We start from the raw sequence: 21,752 nt of genomic DNA on the forward strand, positions 1-21,752 counted from the left end.
CGTTGTCAAGCCGACATAAACATTTTTGGACATTCGTTCATCTGTTTCATGTAGTCCAGGTTATAAATCTATTTAGAAAGGATATTACCGATGTCGTAAATTACTTTTAACGGTATGATATGTGGCTGTTATGCCCATTTTCTATTGCTGACATCAGCAAATAGGATATTTGTTATACCGTTTATGGGTTCATTTTTGTTTTGTTTATCTGGTTCTTGTTTTATAGTTCAGTGCGGAGGGAAAGAGGGATGAAAAGGTCAGAGGTGACCTTAATGTCCCTGGTGCATTGTGGGGAATTGAGTCCTGTAGGGACCTGACTGTCCTCCTGCACTATGTAGAGCTCACGCACGGCTGAATCCCTCCACTACAGAGACAACGCAACTTGTGTTCACAGGCCGATCCTGTGCTAGTCGACCGAGCACGCTCCCAGACAAACGGCGGGGGGGAGAGGGAGGAGGTGGGAGAGGGAGAGGGAGGGAGGGAGGGGGGAGAGAAGGAGGGTGTCTGTCCTGGTACGACTCTCTGGTCTGCTATACACAGAGGCAGATTGGATTGCGCAGCCAGAGAGGACGAGAGAGATGGGAGAGAAGCTACAAGAGGAGGAGGCACAAGTCAACATCAGCCTGTGCCATTATCTTTTCCAAGTCTGACGGGAGGTGAGGAGAAAAATAGAGAGGAAATAAGAGCCAGAGGAGAAAATGGTGATGGCAGAGAGAGAGCAGAGCACTTCGAGCAGAGATAGAAGTCGAAAGAGAGAGTCGAGGAGGTAGCTGTAGAGAAAAGAGCGAGGAAAAACAAGAAGGCATACAATTGGGGGCGCAAGTAGAAGAGGTGGGGGGAGGAGGGGGTTATTTGTGGACTCACAGGGGCAGTTGACACCCTCGGGGGTGCTGGAGGCAGTCTTGCCGTCGGGGCAGCAACCGAAGGGGGTGTTGTCACATGACGAGCGGTCCTCTGCTGTGGGGATGGTGGTGGCGGCAGCAATGGGATCTGAAGGAGAGGGGTGCGGAAAAAGGCTACATTAGACTACATGAGGCTTCATATCATGACGATTTGTACAGCTGCATATGGCTTTGTATAGGCTACATAAGGCTTTATTTAGGCTACATAAGGCTTTGCAAGGCTTTCACAAGGCTTCGCAAGGCTTCGCAAGGCTTCATGAGGCTTTGCAAGGCTTCATAAGGATTTGTAAATATTTGCTATGCTATAAAAAGGGTTTATTAGGATTCGTAAAGACTACGAAAAAAAAAGCTACGTATGGATTTGCAAAGCTTCACAAGGCTTTGTGAGGCTACCTAGAAATTGGTAACAGGCCTACATGTGCAGCTTATCTATGCGGCATTGGACAGATCACATGGAAGCACACTGAGGTACCACAAAGCACTGTGATGAGGACGGGAAAGAACCACGGAAGAAGCTAATCTCCAGCGCTGATTGGCTGATTGTTATCGGGCAGATTTTCCCACAAAATTGCCCTTGCTTTGCCCTTCATTTATATCTGGGATTGTTGTTATTTCCACAGGCATAAAAGTGGTTATTGTGTGAGTACATGGGGGTAATCGCTTAAGCCTGCTCTCTCTTATGGGATAGCTCCTCAGAGGAGCGCTTTATGGGCTCCGGAGATTAGAAATGATCGCCGGGCAAACAACTTGGGCCGGCTAAATAATGTCGTAAAGACGTCAGAGGGGCGGTTGTTGTTCAAGGACTCTCCGCCCATGAACCAAACACAGCCTGGGGAGGAGAAACGACTTTGGGGACACGGGGGGTGAAGATGGAAGAATGGAAGGAGGGAGGGGATGGAAGGAGAGGAGAGCTCTGGTTTTTACAGGGCATCTGTTGGCCCCTGCTCTTTAGATTTACTGGCTGGAAAGGGGAGTTTGGGGGGGAGGGAGGGAAGGGGTTCTGTCACAGCTCAGGGACCCTGTATTGGTCCACAGGGACCCATGGACCGTCACCACACATACAAAACACCAACCATCCCCGCACACACACAACATCAAACCATCTCCGCTTACACACACACACACACAACACAAACATACACGCACAACATCCAACCATCTCTGCTTACACACACACACACACACAAACTCTCATGAGACACCAGGTCTCCTTGGCAGACGGGACACGCGCCTCGCGTCAGAAAGCGCTCCGGTCGGCTAGTGACAACAGAATAAATCTGAGAGAGGAAGCCAGCGAGCGGGGAAGAACAGGGCGTCTGTTCCATCAATCCTGGAGCTCCAGAGCAAGCCGTTGGCCAAGCGAGGGGTCACACCGCTCAGGAATGAGGGGAGGGGGTAGCTTGATTGAAAAGGGCTCGTCTGTATTGACTGGGGAGTGGTGGTAGAGGTACTGGACTGCGGGGCCATTCCAACCCGAGGAGCCCAGTTCATGTGTAACTACAAATGACAGGGTGTGTGAGATCCACCTGTCACAAGTCTGTCAGCTCAGGCTTGAAAAGAAAGAATGCCCAGACTTTTGAACAAAACCATTTTGTGTGTCATGCTCATATCATGCAGTAAGCGTTCTCAGAAACCCTTCTGTGTTTTTCCCCCCCATTTGTTCTGAGCGAGCTGTTGTTGCGAGTTCTTAACCATGTCTAACATTGACATGCATTGTACCTGAAAGGGAACGACAGTTGAAACAGCTTTGATAGAAACAACAAACAAAGCTAACCTTCTACCGTAGCTAGCAGATGATATGTTTCAATGTGTTATGGTATAGCAATGACACACATCCAACAACGAGGCCAAGCCAAGCCAGGTCAGTTCACCCCCCCCCTCTCCCCTCTCTGACCTCACGCTGACCTCGCCCAGCCCCTGATGCATTATGGGTAATGAAGTGAAAGAGCTCCAATTTACCAAGTGGCTGTTCTCCGCTGGCCTCGGCCACGGCGCTACCCTCCTCCTCCTCCTCCTCCGTCTGGTCGTCTCCGCTGGGCTCCCCGCTCCCCGAGTCCTCGAAGGCGATGGAGGAGCTGGTGCTGGTGTGGCTGGGCAGGCGGGGCGAGGTGGCGTGGGGTGGCTGGTGGTGGTGGTGGTGGGTGGTGGCGGGGCGGTTGGTGGGGGTGCTCTCTGTGACTCTGGGGGGCGGCAGGGCCTCCACGTAGGGGGCTGGGGGGGACTTGCGCGGGGTGTACTTGATTTGGGCGGTGGAGGGGGTGGTGACGGCTTTGCGGGGTGGGGTGGCGGGGGTGAGGGGGGCGGCGGGGGGGAGGGGGTTGGGCCTTCCCGGCTCGGAGATGGTTTCTGGGGACAGGGGGAGGAAGCAATGGATGATGGGTAAGCAAAGGATGGAAATGCTTTTAAATCTCTCTATGTTTCACGTCTGTTCGGTTGTACCTTTCTGTTCTGTCCAAATGTAACAGCACCAGCTTGCATATCCTATACACTACCTGCTAGATCCACACATACCATTACATTTCATGGACAGTTACTGTGCGAGATATACAGAAGAATGCCAGAGTTACCCTGCAATGCAGTGTCATATGAGGTACTGTATATGATTGAGAAAGAGTTAAATAGCTCTGCGGCTGCACTGCGTTTCACTCGAGCTGTGTGTGTGCGTGTCAGTGGGTATGAATTATATATCCATATTCAAATGTTGCCCTCCTGTAGGGAAGCTTTAATCACAGACAGCCAGGGCCTCTGGTGATGAATGATTGATATAAATAGGGCAAAAAAGCAGGGTTTAACTCTGGCTTCAAAGACAGCAGACTCTTCTCGGAGCTCACAAGCATCCGTCAATGCCTGCGCTGCAGCCTTGTCAACACGCGCACACACGCTTCCAAGGGACACTCCCCAAACCGTTGCGGTGATAGGTACCAGCGCTCTGCATACACTGGCACAAGCCGTGGCGTAAGGGACAGGCACCGTGTGCTGGGAAGAGTAACTAGGACAGGGGCTCGTGGAGGGAGAGGAGGGAGAGACGAGAGAGAGGACGAAGGGGGGGGTGGAGAGAGAAAGCGGGAGAAGTGGAGGAAGAGGGAGAGGAGCTGGAGGAGGTAGGAGAGGGAGAGAAAGGAAGGAAGAGAGGGGAGAGAAGAGGTAGGAGAGGGAGAGAAAGGAAGGAAGAGTGGGGAGAGAAGAGGTAGGAGAGGGAGGGGAGAGAGAAGAGGGAGGGAAAGGAGGTGGAGAGCAGACAGCACGTAACACCACTCCTCAGTTGGAGCACAGCCAAGCAGCCGTGACGGATTCTGTCGCTTCGCCTTCTCCACGTCCCCCGTGTGTGTTTGTCTGAGCGAGGGTGTGTGTGTGTTTGTCTGAGCGAATGTGTGTGTGTCTGAGTGACTGTGAGTTTGTGACAGTTTGTGTAAATGAATGGAGAGAGTGCGTTTGTGAGTACACGAGTGCATGTTTGTGTGTGTGTATAAGTTTGTCACAGTATGTGTGTGTGTGTGGGGGGGGGGGGGGTGACATATACTGTGTATATTTCTGTCATTTAGAATTCAGCAAAAATTATGTGTAGGATTTAATTGCACGCTGTAATCTCCTATTTGATCGGCAATTACGCTGTGAGGTGTGAAATGTGATACCTTGACGAGCTGCTTGGTATAATCAGGCACCCCCACTATCTCCCTCCCGACGAAGCTGTGGAGGGGGAGACCGGGGGGAGAGAGCTACAGTTTAGTAGCTTCGCCTTGGAGAGAGAGCTACAGTATTGTAGCTTAGTCTGGGAGAGAGAGAGCTACAGTTTTGTAGTTTAGCCTGGGAGAGAGAGCTACAGTTTTGTAGCTTAGTCTGGGAGAGAGAGCTACAGTATTGTAGCTTCGCCTGGGAGAGAGAGCTACAGTTTTGTAGTTTAGCCTGGGAGAGAGAGCTACAGTTTTGTAGTTTAGCCTGGGAGAGAGAGCTACAGTTTTGTAGTTTAGCCTGGGAGAGAGAGCTACAGTTTTGTAGTTTAGCCTGGGAGAGAGAGCTACAGTTTTGTAGTTTAGCCTGGGAGAGAGAGCTACAGTTTTGTAGTTTAGCCTGGGAGAGAGAGCTACAGTTTTGTAGCTTCGCCTGGGAGAGAGAGCTACAGTTTTGTAGCTTCGCCAGAGTAGAGATAGCTACGGTGTGATAGCTTAGCCAGAGGGAGATAAAGTGAGCCAAGTGCAACAGCAGCGATGCTATCACCGTAAGCGGTGGCACACTTTGCTTTTCCTCATGGCTACACCTGTCACTCAGGTGCCAAGCCTTGCGCTGGCGCTGAGGGAGGAGGAGGGGGGGGGGGGGGGTCTGGGTAGGAGAGGCCATGCTGAGCCCCAAGCTCCAAAACTAATGAGAAGGGGGGGATGGGTGTGGGAGACAGGGAAACAGGGAAAGAACAGTCCACTCAGTGGAAGCTTCCCCTAATCAAGTTTAACGCTCCATTTACGGGTTTTTTGTAGCCGTATTCTTTTCTCGCTCTTCTGAAGAGGCAGTCGTTAATACTGGCGGGACGGAAAAAAATCTTTGTCATCTCGACCCGTCTCGGCTGCAGTTATCTTTGAAAGGCGGTTATTAAGATTGTTTGCCGTGTCGGTGGCCTCCTTCAGTGGGGAGGAGGAATACGATACTGGAGGGTGGGAGGGAGGAGAGGAGGAGAGGAGGGATAGAGAGGAGGATAGGGAACAGGAAGGCTGAGAAAACAAGCGAATGGAGTCGAGGAGTAAGTATGAAGGAGAAATGGGCTCATGAGGACATGAGAGACAAGGACAGAAAAGGAGAACTAGCTAGCGTTCAGACAGCAGGCTGATGATGCCATATGCTGGCGTTCCCTGCCAACATGCCACAAACCTACAGGTGACGACGCCATATGGGGAGAGGCAGCCTCTTGCCAACTTTCTGGATTCTTCCGGTGCCAGAAGTTTCTCGTTTGCTCAAACGCCCGTTTTACCGGGTCGTACTGCTCAGGCTTGGATGGGTTCTCCCCAGATCGCTTCATCAGCGGCTGAGGAGGTTCAGCAGCTCTGTCTCTGGGATCCACCATACTGTGTCCCTTGCAGAGAGCCTTCTGGATGCAGCTTCTTCTGCACATCTTAATATTCCAGTAAACGTCACTGAGTTCCAGCCATGGGCTGAGAGGTGCAGTGCCATGCCTGCTTGACATCGAACAAGCTTGCGTTATCCTGTCAGGTTGGAGTTGGAGTAGGAGCAGATCAATATTTGTTCACGTCAGCCATTAAGCAACAGTCATTGTGGGAAAACACAGAAGAGAGAATCTCTAGTCGGCCACGTTTGCCTTTAGCGCGGCGGGCGTTTGAGCGAGCGTCGAGTGTGATCTGCGGGAGGCTCGGGGCGGGGGGTGAGTGTGTGTGTGTGTGTTGGAAGCTGAGGTGATGCTAATTCGCACCCAGTCACACGTGAAATGAGCTCGTGATCCAGCCCCCAGCTTGGGGCCGTCGGAGGAGACATGGCGCCACCTCATCCGGGGGAAAGAAATGAAAAAAAGCTCCTCTTCGCCGCGTGGGGGAGGCCAGAGCGAGGGTCCGCCTGGCGTCTCCCCCTCAGGCTGGGTCGGAGACAGTGGGCCCTGAGAGAACTCCCCCTGCTCCTCCGTACAAAAGGAACATTAGGGAACGAATTACACACAACCCACGTCTTTATCGCCAGGCAACAGAGGGAACTGGGGAAGTGGATCTGAGTTCTCATTTTGCCCGTGACCCACGGCAATGAATCTGTAATCAGCACATGTTCAGCCCCTCGTGTAAGTGCTGTGTTTTCTTGGAGGGAAAATTACGCTACTGCCAAAATACCTGCAGGTGCACCTGAAAAACCCAACCGCAGGAGCATGGGTTGTTGCTCTGGTGAACGTGACCTACTTTAGGTCAAACAAACCGCTCTGGCAACGGCCACCGGCCCATCAAGAGGACCAATCGGTTTCTTTTCGCGTCGCTAGACCGATCGACGTGCGCTAAGCGAACCAGGTGAGGAAGTGTTTTTCCCCTCCCAAAGTGCGAAGCACCTGGCGCTGGCTGGCGGCCAGGATCTCCCAGCTGGCAGCGCCCGCCTCTCCCTCCAGCGCTGCCGGCCTCTCTGCTGCCTCCCCAGCAGGCCCGCGGAGCCTCGCGCTGGCCCCCGCCTCCACACCTCCTCCTTACATGAAAGCCACGGCCTTGGCCCCGTCCCAGCACTCGCTGCTCCGCTCCCAGCCCGGAGTGGCTCGTTTAGAGGGGGGCGAAGCGGGAGGCTGAAGAGGCCCAAACCAGGTAGCCATGGGCCTTTTTGTGTTCTCCACACCAAAGCATCCACCCCCCTCCCCCTCCCCCACACCCCTTCATCCCAAACAGAACAGTGGTGCGCTCCAGAAAAGCTCAAAGCTAGCGACAGGATTGAAGGATTCTCCCCCCAGAGAGAGTTTGGGGCTAAACCCCACTAATCCGCCCAGCGGTGTAGGAACTCAAACAGGGAAATGTCACCCCTTTCCCACAGGGATGCCGTAGCTCAGGTTCTAGCCAAAACTGCAGGTCTCTATCTACAGGGAAGCATCTGTCAGCCCCTGTCTGTCTACCAAGACCCATTCCCCTATCCTCTCTTTATCCTCCTCCACCCTCCTTCCTGTATCCTCCTCCCCTCCCTCCTGTATGAGGCAGTCCCTGTATGCTCTCACTGGGAGTCAGATGCCAGAGCAAATGTTTGCTCTTCATTAACTAGTGACTACAGGTAACACCCTCGACCAGTTCACAGCAGATGTCAACCGTACACCAGCGGAATAGAGGATCGGAAATATTTCCTCGAAAGACGACGTCATCTGTTTATATACAGGTTGTTATCTATTTTGACAACACACTGTAGGCACCGTTCTAAATGTTTTCGTTTCACTTTGCTGTGGGTGCGAAAGAAATACGGAAAGCGAGAGAAAGTGAGAAAAGGATAGGCAAAAACAGGGAGAGAGAGAGAGAAACCAAATAAAATCAGAGTGTGAGAGAGAGACCATACAGGAGACAGAGAGAGAGTTGCTAGGAGAGAGGAGAGATGGCGAAGTGGCAATACCCCGGTGGCCCTATTCATTATCTTTTGATAGGGGCCCGACAACAGCAGTTGGACATCCCTGGAATGATGCATGAAGGCTGGCTGGGCCTCACCTGTGCACTGGCCATGGTAGTCCACACTGATGTGCTTGTCCTGCCTACAGGCAATGGTCCTCAGCTGGCAGTGGTCAGCATAGGTCACTCCATCAGAGCCACACACCTGCTCCACAGGGGGGGGGGGAGAGATGGAGAGATAAACACAAACACATCACCTCTATTGCTTCTGTTCTTCCCAATACCTGCCGCCTAGGACAAACTTGACTTAGCCTTTGCTCATATATCTAGCACTTCAACCTAAAAAATAAATAAATACATTCCAGCAAGTCCTGACAAGCTGCTGGGTTTCATCTGAACTAAGGACAGGCCTGGACAAGGGACAGTTGCTATGGAGACGTCATGCCCAGCTCACTCTCTCGTCCTGCTGGCAATCTGTCTTTGTTGTTGTGACGGTTGAATCTATCTGAATCTGTTGGCCTGCCTAACCTTTCCCATGTCTTCACCACTCCCTTCATAATGTGGCGGAAGTTTTCCTCCGCCTATTCAATTCAGACAACAGGACGTTTCAGAATCGCAATATATGATGTCTTCATTATGCTTGCAAGGAGAGAGACGGCCTACTCATAAACCAAGTCTCTGAAGCACAGTCTATCAATAATATTTCCATTACAGTACTGTTTCAGGATATCCTGCTATTAAACTGCACTTGGAGCCTGGAGTGATCGCAGGAGGGTAGAGGCTGGATTCTCACCTTAGTCTTGTTCTTCTCGTCGCAGTCAGGGGAAGGACATTCACAGTGGGCCTGGTTGTTGACCTCCACGCAAGAGGCACCGAACTTGCAGTCCAGCTCCTTACAGGAGGTTGGGACGTGAGAGCCTGGGACAGGGAACAGACCGACGAGTCTGAGGTCCAGGTAATGAACACACCCCACACTCTCCTGCTACCCCACACTCTCCTGCTACCCCACACTCTCCTACTACAGCACACACTCCTGCTACCCCACACTCTCCTGCTACAGCACACTCTCCTGCTACCCCACACTCTCCTGCTACCCCACACTCTCCTGCTACCCTACACTCTCCTGCTACCCCAAACTCTCCTGCTACAGCACACTCTCCTGCTACCCCACACTCTCCTGCTACCCTACACTCTCCTGCTACCCTACACTCTCCTGCTACAGCACACTATCCTGCTACCCCACACTCTCCTGCTACAGCACACACTCCTGCTACCCCACACTCTCCTGCTACCCCACACTCTCCTGTTACAGCACACTCTCCTGCTACCCCACACACTCCTGCTACCCCACACTCTCCTGCTACAGCACACACTCCTGCTACCCCACACTCTCCTGCTACAGCACACTCTCCTGCTACCCCACACTCTCCTGCTACAGCACAGGCGCATGGACATTCATCTAGATCGCACCAGAAACATTAATGGAATACCAGTTCACAGCTATCCTCAATGCGAAGCCCAAGTGGATTCATTATTCCATATTATGACACAGTGCTGTGTGATGTTGTTATGCATACTCTCTAAACCACAGTTTTCTCGTGGCCATTTTTTAAAAGTGGCATTTGATCTCAAGCCATGTTTTCCTTCTTTTCCCTGGCAAGATGTCTATGCACTGATCTCTCCCCCCAATGTTCTACTCCAAAACCCTGTTTGAAGCCTTTACGCTCAACGCCATCGGATTGCATCAGCAAGCTCGGGACACAAATCCTACCCACAATGCCCCAGGCTCCGAGTGTGGACTCTGTTTGTGTTGACATCACAGCTTGCTCCCGCAACCCCCCCCCCCCCCCTCCTCCTCCTCCCACCCGCCTCCTTTCATCTTTGTGTGCCAGCGTGACCCCCTGCTGGGCTGGGACTATCGACTTCATTAAGCACTTGACTTCCTGTCGATAGCGACGCGTGGGTCTTAATGAGACGCAGCGATGTGGCCACAGTGGGGCCGGCCCCCGCGTCCGCCGTCCCCATGTGTCTATTCACGGGGTTGGCTTGTTAACTCAATTAAATCATTAAAACAAACGTTATCTAGTGACAGAGGCTCTAAGCTGATAGAAGCAATTGCCTGCTGTATGCAAATATTATTCAAATGAATTAGCACGGCATTACTTAGCATTGTTGTTTCGGAATGAATCGATATTAACTACGGACAAGAGCCTGAACATCAGCTGCCACTGGGCTTGTTAACAGTACTGGAAACAGATGGCTGTGGAATGAATACACTGTGGGCAGTCTCCTGCCTTGATCAGAGGAAATGAGAAAGGTGAAATGTGAGAAGAGAGATTGAGACAGAGAGAGACAGAGGGTGAGACACAGACAGAGAAAGATAGAGACAGAGAGAGAGAGAAATAAAGACAGAGACAGACAGACAGAGATAGTAAGAGGGAGACAGAGACAGCGAGAAAGAGAGATGGAGAGAGAGAGATATGGATACAGAGAGATCTGGATACAGAGAGAGAGACCAGTGGCGTAGTGAGGCAGCAGACTGCAGCGAGGAGGAGGGTCTCTCTACCTTTGTCACAGCCGCTCATGCCCATCCTGCTGCCGTCGGGGCACACGTTACACTTCATCCCCTTCACTCCCGCCTTGCAGGAGCACAGGCCAGACATCTGCTCACAGTCATCTCTCACCGAGCCCACCGAGTCACAGTTACACGCTGCAGGAGAGCAGGGAGGGAGAGAGAGGGGGAGAGGGTGGGGAGGGAGAGAGAGGGGGAGAGGGTGGGGAGGGAGAGAGAGGGGGAGAGGGTGGGGAGGGAGAGAGGATGAGGGAAGGAGTGGAGGGAGAGAGGACGAGGGAGGGAGGGTGAGGGAGGGACGGACAGAGGATGAGGGAGGGAGGGAGGGTGAGGGAGGGGAAGGGAGGGACAGAGGAGGGTGAGAGAAAGAGAGAGGGAGGGAGAGGGAAGTGACGAGGAGCGAGCGAGAGGGTGTGTGGGAGGGAAAGGGAAGAGAGAGGGATAGAGGAAGGGGGATACGAATAATAATAATAATAATAATGAGATGGAGAGAATGGAAGGGAAGAACGGGAGAGAGATGCAGAGAAAGACACATTTTTAAGTGCTTGGTATACAGTATATTACATTCATCTCAATCTAAGATAATGGTTTCCATTATCTGTTTCACATTTAAATTAGTACAGAATCTATTTATACATCTCTCGCTCGTACACACAACCATCCACAGACCGACACATACACACCCACACACACCCACAGACCAACACACACACATACACACACACAGCCTCTGATATGAGCCCTTGGTTGGTGCAGCTCTGTGTGTTTCAGAGGCAGAACCATGGGTGAGAGTAGGGTCAGAGAGGAGCCAGACAGCCCAAAGGGGAACAACAAGGTGAGAGAAAGAGAGACAGAGAGGGAGAGAGACAGAGAGGGAGAGAGAGAGGGAGATAGACAGAGGGAGAGAATGAGAGAGAGATATGGAGAGAGGTAGAGAGAGAGAGAGAGAGAGAGAGAGAGAAAGAGAGAGAGAGAGACAGAGAGAGAGAGACAGAGAAAGGGAGAGGCTGGAGAATCTCAGATGAGCCCCTGAGGCCTCCCAGAGAGAAACATCAACCCCATCATGTTCCTGGAATCAATGTTGGGTAGTTTTTTTCCCCACCACTGAACTTTGTACCAATGTGTGTGCTGTTTGCTTGTCTGTGGATAAAGCTTGTAGGTCAGACGGCGGTGGAGCCTGACGCAGTGTCTGGCTGCTGAGTGAAAAGGCTCAGGATTCTGGACCATATGTGCCAAGTCTCCTTCTGCAGCAGGGTAATAGTGAGGGCTGCTTGCACACTACAAACCAGAGCTGCTGACCTCCCGCGACCTCCCCCGACCTCCCTCGGCCTCCGCGGGCCTCCCCCGACCTCCCTCGGCATGAATATAAAGAGTCTGAGCTCGGTCGGTACGTTTCCTGCAGACTGGAGGATCTTTTATTTGATGTGGTGGGAGGTTTGCACAAACAGGCATTAACCTTCTGCATGAACACCCAGTCATTTCAGTCCCAACTGACGATTACGTTGATGTTTTGATGACGATCTTTAACCCCAGCTGGTTTTTCATTTTGAACTAAAAACAGTTTAGAGTTTCCGTGGATGTGAAAGTAAGAGGAAGAGAGGAGGAAGAGAGGAGGAAGAGAGGAGAGGAGGAAGAGAGGAGGAAGAGAGGAGGAAGAGCGGAGGAAGAGAGGAGAGGAGAGGAGGAAGAGAGGAGGAAGAGAGGAGGAAGAGAGGAGGAAGAGAGGAGGAAGAGAGTAGGAAGAGAGGAGGAAGAGAGCAGGAAGAGAGGATGATGAGAGGAGGAAGAGAGGATGATGAGAGGAGGAAGAGAGGAAGAGAGGAGGAAGAGAGGAGGAAGAGAGGAGGAAGAGAGGAAGAGTAAATCTCTTACGCGTGCAGCCGCTCATGTTCTCCGTGACGATGCCCCGGAAGTTCCAGAAGCCGGGCTCGCAGCGGTCGCACTTGTGGCCCCCGACCCCGGGTTTGCAGGAGCACTGGCCGCTGGCCGGGTCACACGTCCCCTTGTAAGAACCGTGGGCGTTGCACTGACACGTGCCTGAGAGGAACACACGCACACACAATATCACACACAGACACACACACACCAAACTTCACAACAGCAGTGTTCATCCACTTGCACCGTCCTGGCTGGACGCTAAATTCAAAACAAACTGCGTTTTCCCCCCCGAAAACTGAAGTCAAGTCAGAGGCCTAACCGCCACGAAGAGACACTCACTAGGACAGCCGGCCAGGCCCACGCCGAGCGCCGTGGTCTGGTTGTCGTTGCAGCATCCGTACACCGTCTCACTGCAGTGCTGCAGCTCCAGGGCTGGGGGCGGCGTGCCGGGCAGGGCTGGGGGGACGAGGACACAACACAAGACCAGGGCGACAGGGAGAAAGGAGGGGGGGACGAGGACACAACACAAGACCAGGGCGACAGGGAGAAAGGAGGGGGGGACGAGGACACAACACAAGACCAGGGCGACAGGGAGAAGGGGGGGGGGACGAGGACACAACACAAGACCAGGGCGACAGGGAGAAAGGAGGGGGGGACGAGGACACAACACAAGACCAGGGCGACAGGGAGAAAGGAGGGGGGGACGAGGACACAACACAAGACCAGGGCGACAGGGAGAAAGGAGGGGGGGACGAGGACACAACACAAGACCAGGGCGACAGGGAGAAAGGAGGGGGGGACGAGGACACAACACAAGACCAGGGCGACAGGGAGAAAGGAGGGGGGGACGAGGACACAACACAAGACCAGGGCGACAGGGAGAAAGGAGGGGGGGACGAGGACACAACACAAGACCAGGGCGATAGGGAGAAAGGAGGGGGGGACGAGGACACAACACAAGACCAGGGCGATAGGGAGAAAGGAGGGGGGGACGAGGACACAACACGAGTCCAGGGCAACAGGGAAAAAGGTGGGGGGGGGAGGGGGGGCGACACGCAGCGTAAGTGATTACGAAAGTGTCTGTTTAATGACACAATCTCCAAACAACATGCAACTTCCCAGGGAACAATGCAACGTGCTGGAGGGGTTGAGGTGGAGAGGCTGGCAGCTGGTGTCTAGATAATTCCACTCCAGTCGCCTCAGAATGAGAGATGGGGGGGGGAGGGTAGGTGAGGGATGGGGGGGGGGGGAGGGACCGATGCGATTGCCTCCAGTGAAAACACACAATGGTGCGCCTGGTGGATTTGTAACAGCCGACATTTGCCACATTCTAGGTAGTCTGTTCTCTTAAATGTATTCCACAGCGGGACTGTGGGGAGAACTGTGGGGAGAAGCGAGGCCACTGTTTAGAGGGTGAATGTGACGGACGCTGCCAGTCTGTGTTTGGATGTGTATAGTTATGTCTAGGTGAGCGAGGGGGTTTTCTCACTGGAGTGACGACTCCAATAGAAGCCCACATCCAACACAGCAGAAACAGCAGCGCACAGAGCAGCTCTGTGGGGCCGGATTGAGGAGAGAGGGACGAGGGGGGAAGAGGAGGGGAGGGATGGAGGTGCAAAATGGCCGTCTGAGGAGGAGAGAAGAGACGGATCTCTGTTCTTATCTCCTCCTTCCATCTCTCTCTCTATTTCTCCCTCTCTCCTTCCATCTCTCCCTCTATTTCTCCCTCTCTTTCTCTATTTCTCCATCTCTCTCTTTCTCTACCTCTCTCTTTTTCTATGCTTCTCTCCCTCCATCTCTCCATCTCTCTCTCTCTCTCTCTCTCTCTCTCTCTCTCTCTCTCTCTCTCTCTCTCTCTCTCTCTCTCTCTCTCTCTCTCTGTCTCTCTCTCTGTCTCTGTCTCTCTCTCTCTCACTCTATCTCTCTCAGTAGATTGCATTCTCTCTCTCTCTCTCCTGTTCCTCTCACGTTGCTCATTTGGAGTTCAGGGGCTGGAGATAGGAGGCCATAAATCACAGTGTTACTGGAGTGGATATGAAGCGTGGCCTAATGGTGATCACCAGGCCGCTCCTCTTCCAGGGTGCTTCCCCACTCCAGAGATGGGCTCTGGACACAGCTCATTTAGCCTGAGCGCTCCTCACACTATCTGGACACAGCATATTAGGACAAGAGGAACTTTTAATTTCCAATGTTCTCCTCTCCCCGTCGCCTTCGAGGGCTTTTCCTCAGTGGCTGTCCTCTGGTACGAGGTAGCACTGTGATGCGGCTGTTATTCTCTCCCTCTTGCCGTGTACTGGACCCTAGCCGGGGCGTGTGTAATAGCCTCTTGTGTCCTGGCGAGGGCTGGGTGGAGTGGCTGTTGAAATCTTTGCGGTACTGTACTGTACGCGAGTCAAGAATGTACTTCTGTCCACTGGAATTATGCTGCAGGCCTATCAGATTTGGAATCTGTTTTAAAAAATTGCAGGAATAAACATGTTCCCCTAGACGAAAAACCACGGGGAGTTTGGAAAAATCCAAAAAAGTGAAGCCCAAGGTGGTGTTGAGGTCAAATTCCTTTTTTAATTTTTATAATTTGATGAAGTCAGTTGGAGCTTTTTGTAGTTTTAGGGTATGAAGGTCAAACAGTGGCCCTAAATGAAGTAACCTGACGCAGAGCTAATGAAGGAGTTATTTTTCTTCCTTTGGTGCAAATGGAGAGGGTCCAAAGCTCTCATGGCCACAGAGGGCTGCTCAGAAAAGGATTGATTATCCACGGATGGAGGGAAGAGAGGAAGCAAGCGCCCAAAGAGGCCAGCTTAAGATGGAGAGAATCTGGAGGGATGTGGGTGTGAAACCTGCTCTCTCCCTCCCTCCCTCTCTCTCCCTCCCTCTCTCTCTCTCTCTCTCTCTCTCTCTCTTTCTCTCTCTCCCTCTCTTTCTCTCCCTCTCTCTTGCCATCTCTTTTTCTCTCCCTCGCTCTCCTCTCGTCCTCCCTCGCTCTTAGGGCCTTAGGGAATCCAACAGACTGAAGTGATCACACAGAATCCCTTATGTGCCTTTTGCTGCGCTCTGTGCCCCCAAGGAGCCTCTCTGTTCACTGGCTTCTAAAAGAGCTCCACATGCCCACAGATATACCGGCTAGCAGGCAGTAGCATAGGAACAGACGCAACCGTGAAAACCACAAGCTAGTTTAGGAACCCACCATCCGATTTCTGTCTATAGAGGAGGTGAGCACACACTGTTATCAACGGGAGTCAAGTGGCTGAGCGGTTAGGGAATCGGGCTAGTAATCAGAAGGTTGCCGGTTCGGTTTCTTGCCAAATGACGTTGTGTCCTTCGGCATGGGACTTCACCCTACTTGCCTTGGGGGGGATGTCCCTGTACTTACTGTAAGTCGCTCTGGATAACAGCGTCTGCTAAATGACTAAATGTAAATCAGTGAGTGGACGGCGACAATGTGCCTTGTGATGCGCGCGCCCCTCCTGGCTGACCTCAGATAAGTTCGTGGTGGTTTTCCTTCAGGCTCACCTGTACAGGGTCCCTGATTCTGGATCAGCAGGTGTTCCTCTCTCTCACACCTGGCCTTCTTCAGCTCGCACTCGCTGCTGTACGTTTTTCCATTCGAGCCGCAGACCTGACAGCAGAACACACGGACATTTCCGCACGAAACTCCATCAGCGAGCGCCGCGTCTGTCATCGCAGAAGGCTAAGCGTACACACCATTAATCTACCTTGTGGTATTTAACGCGAGGTGCCATTATAGTAAGAAAATTGCCATGTGTCGACTGCGAAATGTCACATGTGGTGTTTTCATTACTACGACTGAGGAAAACAAGACTGTGCTGTGTGTGTGTGTGTGTGTGTGGGGGGGAGTGGTACCGGGTTGCGAGGAACGCTCTGGCAGGTGAAGTCACACACACAGCGGTCGTCCTCTGCGTCCTCGTCCCACCAGCCTCCGAAGGTACGACAGCGGTCCTGTTCACAGCTCTCAACCCCAGAGCCCGACCCTCCAGAGCCGCAGTCTGCCAATACACACACACAGAGAGACACACACACACACACACAGAGAGACACACACACATAGACACACACACATAGACACACACACACATAGACACACACACACACACAGACAGACACACACAAAATAAATGCTTATCATCAATCTTACTCTCAAGTACATTAGTAAAAAGTTTGGTCGTTATCATTCCAAAAATGTTTGAGACCAAAATGCTTGTCTGGGTGTTTAAACATTCCGAGCATGAGAGACTATTGAAATTTTCTTCACGTGGTGCGGAGATTGAACCGCAGGCACTGCTGGAAGTGCAAGATAATGACCAACCATGGAGACGACCAGCGATTGACAAAATAAATTAGGCGCAACATCACTGCGCCACCAGCGAGGCATCCTTTACATTTCAATTAAATCCATGAAAAAGAAGGAGGGAAATATTAACACGCCTCCCAGCAAAAAACGCAATCGATGTGAAGGCCTGTTTCATGGACACTGGCTTCTTCTCTAATTGCAAAGCATTCTGTGCCATCTAATTATCACCCCAGACTTCCCACAAAGTTGGTTTTCTGCAGCTCTTTATAGGCGACCCTGGAAGGTAAACTTTCGATTTGCTTTTTAAAACAGGAGCACTTCGAGAGGATCGAAGATGGCTTTTCTTTCTTCTGTTTTTGAAAATAGCTCCTCATAGCAAGATAACACAAGGTCAAACAAATAGCTATAATCTGAAACTCACTACAGCTGATTGGTTGTCAAGAGACATAACAAAATGGAACAATGTAGAAAAAGCTTTTTCCCTCTGGACGGGTAGAGGAGATGAGTATGACGAGGGAGGAATATTCCATTCATCTTGGAGGATTGCTGAACTTAATTTAACTCAGACTAAACGGGATCAGATGGCTGAGCGGTTAAGGAGTCGGACTATTAATCAGAAGGTTCGATTCCGGACGTGCCAAATGACGTTGTGTCCTTGGGCAAGGGACTTCACCCTACTTGCCTCGGGGGGAATGTCCCTGTACTTACTGTAAGTCGCTCTGGATAAGAGTGTCTGCTAAATGACTAAATGTAAACGGAAGGAGAAGTCAGCGTAAAAGCATGGCAAGCGAGGTATGTACAAACATGCCGCACTGAGGTAAAAGCGCAGACTGCCTGTCGCGGGAACTGAAAATGGCAAAATGCACTTTTCCGTGTCATGCATATGCATTCATGGGAGTGTCAAGGGGAAAATGGGAGTTTCCCATAAAGAGATGGGAGGGGATGCCTTAAGTGCGCCTAATTATGTATACCGCTGTATTTTTTTTACATCCAGTACTACACAATTCTCCTCCCACACAAAGCCCAACAACATGGGGTGCCTGGGTGCTCTCCCCCCTTCCCAGCCCCCCACCACTCTCTCCTCCACAACCCCCAGCTGCCCTAATGGGGAAATCGATGGCGTAGTCCTGGAGGTGCCACTTAGCATAACCCATCTCCTTAAGAGGATTATGGAGCAGGTCACACAGCAGAGAGCAGGGGCAGGGCCAGAGCATTGGGTTTGACTGCCTGATTTGGGTCATGTACAATAGGCCTCTGACAACCTTGAGTGGTCAATACAGTGGAAGGGTATCCACTTCATTAGATACATACACACATACAGACAGACACGCCCACACACATACACACACACACACGGTCAGACCGAACAATAGACCTGCTATAGTGTGGGCGAGGCCCCAGAGACCAGGGCATTAAGAACACCCCCCCCCCCCCTCCTCCTCCTCCTCCTCCCTTGCCCCAAAATGGAAATCAAGACAAACTGTATTTTCCTATAATCTGACTTGACCTCAATGCCTGTTCTATCCAGATCTGCAGATATTTACTGGAACTGGTCCATAACAATCCACCGTGGAATTAATTAGGGTGGGTACAGCTCAGTGGTTAGACCACTTGCTGATGTTGCAGGTTCAAATCTCCCCTCTACTGTATATCACTTTGGATGGAAGTGTCAGTGAAATATATTTTTGTAATTATTTTCCATTTAGAGCTAGCGTGTGCTAGACCCTGTTGTAGCTAGGGCTTCAGGTCCAGTAGCACCTGCACTGCAGGTCACAGGGGAGTCTCGCAGCACAGAGAGCCCACCTGCACCCGATTCTCGTGATTCTCTCTGATTCTGACTCTCGTTATGGCCGCTAATGATGAGTTCTAATAGAAACGGATGAGTCAGCTGACCTGGGAGCAGATATTAAGGTTCACGCTGCCGAGTTCCGTGAATGCAAGCTCAGCGCCTTCCTCCCCGACAGCGCGGCCGGGGGGGGGGGGGGGCGATTCATATTCCACTCAGGACGTCCTTTTGAAAGGATAAATACATTTTTTTTTTTTAAGGAAGACGTAAGAAACTGAATAAATACAAGTGAAGGCGAAGGGGGGCCCCTAATTAGCCGCGATGCTTTGATGTGGCTGCCACCCCACACTGCCTGTGAACCTTTCAATTAGCACATCCTCCCCGAGAACATGTCCGTCTCAGCTCCTCTCCCGGAGAAGCACAGCAGCTCCTTTAACTCCATCATGTCAGGAACATTCGTCCATTCAGCCGGGGGAACTCCATTAACACGAGGGAACGAGGCGGAGGATAGGAGAAAAGAACAGAGATGAACAGCGAGGAAATGTGAGGAGAAGATAAATGGGGAGAGGGTCAAAAAAGACTATTGAGGAAAAGATGGAAGATTTTCGTAAAAAAAAAAAAAAAAAGGACGACAAGCCAATGACGACTGTAGAAAGGAATAAATGAAAATCTGGAAAAAGGGAGGTCTAACGATTGGGGAAAGCCAGGAGGGGAAAGAAAATGTGACCTTTTGAATGGTGCCTTGACAGTTAAGATGGCAACCCAATTACCTTCATACCATCAATATCACTTCCTGATATAGAAATTCGCAGTGAGCCATCCTACCCAGCATGACCTGGATCTGAACGTCAACATGAAAAACGTTCCGTCAACGGCCCAAAAATCCCCTTTTATCGTGTGTGTGGGTGCGAAGCGTCTGTGACATTGCGGAGTGTGTGTATACCGGTTGTGTGTTGTGTGTGTATCGCGTACCTTAAGGGGGAATCGAAAACGGCACAGTGGCCTTTGCGATGGCGGCGGGTGAGTCAGGCTCGCCAGCTTGTTTGCGCTCCATTTGTGGAGCCCTCAGACTGTGTGCTTGTGAAGGATGTGACAGCACGTTAGTCCAAATAAACGCCTTGCCACATAAAGAAGGATGGAGCTTCACAACGCCGCACAGGGAGGGGGAGCTCAGGAGGAGAAAAGAAAGTTTCTCAACCAGGATAGACACACACGCCATGATGGATGGACGACCACGACAAAGACCCTGATCTGGTTTCGATGAGCTCTCCCCTCCCCCCCCCCCAGAGCTCCTGTGAAGTGAGGAGGCATCTAAGGCCGTGCGTCACGGTGAGATTTCCCAGCCATAATCCTGTTTAGTAAATGTGTATTCAATTAAAAAGCCCCCCCCGCCCCCAGGTGATGCACTACACTCACCCGCTACTTTATCAGTGTCAACAAAGGAAGCAAAGCCTGACTCTACCAGAGTGTGAAATTAAACAGGTGATAAATTCTCTGGTACAGCCAACAGTAGGAACACTGTCATTTTTCATTACCACTAAATAAAAGGCGGAAGAAAACAAGTCCCCCTTCCCCCTCGCCCCCCCCCCTCCTTTCCTTCCTCCCCCCCCTCGCCTCCCTCCCTCCTTTCCCCCCTTCGCCCCCTCCCTCCTTCCCTTCCTCCCCCCCAGCCCACCCCCACTCCCACCCCCTCCCAGAGTAACTAATGAATATGGTTGCTTAAATTGTGCTTCTAAATTAACTAATAAATCACTTGTTTAATCCGCCTGGAATCGAATCTGAGAGACACAGACGTGTGGAAGGATGGAGAGAGTCAAGCTGAGTCTCTTCCAGTTCAAACACGCACATGTTCTTCTTGCGTGTTGACTTCAGTTATTCTCCAGGATACACATGGACATGCATTATGTCACATGGAAGATGAACTGTACAACAGTCTGCCGATAAACAAGAGATGTGTGTGGTTATCTTATCTTAAGTGCTCAAATACAGCGGGGTTCTAATAAAAAAAATCCCCAGAGACCTTGAGGAAAATGTTCATGGGCGGCTGTGATTCAATCTCCTCTAAGCAGCCAGACCAAGCGATAAGGCTGTGGCCCCTTACAGCGGGGGGTCTGGGTCACAGAATCACTTGAGGGCTAAAATAACGGGGACATAGAAAGGAAGAAAAAACACCAACAATAAGGAAAAAACTATGTTGATGTGGGCAGGCAGCCATAGAGCTGAAGTGTATTGATCGGACCCAATCCCATTTCTCCACCACTATCTCTGAAAGCAATGCTCACTCTTTGTCGAGAGACAGTAGTCTGACGTAGAGATGGTGAAGTTAGAAGATAAAGGTGGGTGGGAGGGGACGGGGGGAGAGAGAAGGAAATCATATTTTCTATTCAAGGTTGATGGCTTTCTCAGAATTCAAATGAGCAAGTGAGGGAGAAAAACTTTTGTATTTTATTCTTCCTCAATAGAAAGAAAGAAGATAAGTAGTAATGTGTGTAAGTGTAAGTGTGCTAGAAAGAGAGAGAGAGAAAGAGAGAGTGTGCTAGAGAGAGAGAGAGAGAGAGAGAGAGTATGTGTGCTAGAGAGAGAGAGAGAGAGAGAGAGAGAGAGAGAGAGAGAGAGAGAGAGAGAGAGAGAGAGAGAGAGAGAGAGAGAGAGAGAGAGCAAGAGAGAGAGATAGAGTCACTGAACATCCCAAGTAGAGCTATGCCCTTGGGAGAAGACAGTGAAGCAAAGAGCATCTTCACCCGCTGCCAGACAGTAATATGAGGCAGGGTGGGTGTGTGTGTGCGCACTACAATCTGTGGTTATGAACATTATGAACTGTATGAGTGCCCTTATTTGTGTATTATTCTGCATGCAAAAGGTCACAGTCAGGCAGAGCCGGGTGTTATCTGCTGGTCTGATACTGTAGGCAACAGCACAATACAAACACACACTCACACACTCAAACCACACAAGCAAAACAGAAGCTCCAGCTTCTCTACCCTCCTCCCCCTTCTCCTCCTCCTCTCTCTCTCTTTCACCATCTCCCCTGCTGGCAGGTGTAATCTGCTCTGTTTTCACACTTTCCTGATACGATGGCGACAGTCACCGTGACTACCTCCAGCCTCAGGGGACTGGGGCTGTCTGACATCCATGGGATGACAGGTCGGTCCCCTCCTCTGGAGCCAGAGTGGAGGCCCGGAGGCTGGGGCAGGAGCCAGCAGGAGCCAGCAGGGCTGTCATAGTTGATCCACACAGCATTTACATGCAGGATTAGCCC

General features: G+C 51.4%; 1 protein-coding gene across 1 annotated transcript in view; it reads right to left on the reverse strand.

Annotated features, from left to right (window-relative positions):
* agrn (agrin) overlaps nucleotides 1-21,752 on the reverse strand; it is a 71,146-nt gene that overhangs the window by 27,844 nt on the left and 21,550 nt on the right. Inside the window, exons 7-15 of the mRNA XM_047040279.1 lie at nucleotides 16,260-16,402; nucleotides 15,909-16,014; nucleotides 12,738-12,854; nucleotides 12,393-12,557; nucleotides 10,515-10,658; nucleotides 8,742-8,866; nucleotides 8,048-8,153; nucleotides 2,862-3,248; nucleotides 865-990 (exon numbers count right to left, since the gene is read on the reverse strand). Of these exons, the coding sequence (XP_046896235.1) occupies nucleotides 865-990; nucleotides 2,862-3,248; nucleotides 8,048-8,153; nucleotides 8,742-8,866; nucleotides 10,515-10,658; nucleotides 12,393-12,557; nucleotides 12,738-12,854; nucleotides 15,909-16,014; nucleotides 16,260-16,402 (1,419 nt within the window). The remainder of the gene's footprint in view (nucleotides 1-864; nucleotides 991-2,861; nucleotides 3,249-8,047; nucleotides 8,154-8,741; nucleotides 8,867-10,514; nucleotides 10,659-12,392; nucleotides 12,558-12,737; nucleotides 12,855-15,908; nucleotides 16,015-16,259; nucleotides 16,403-21,752) is intronic.

The sequence above is a fragment of the Hypomesus transpacificus genome, chromosome 18 (assembly GCF_021917145.1).
Source record: "Hypomesus transpacificus isolate Combined female chromosome 18, fHypTra1, whole genome shotgun sequence".
Classification (NCBI taxonomy): Eukaryota; Metazoa; Chordata; class Actinopteri; order Osmeriformes; family Osmeridae; genus Hypomesus; species Hypomesus transpacificus.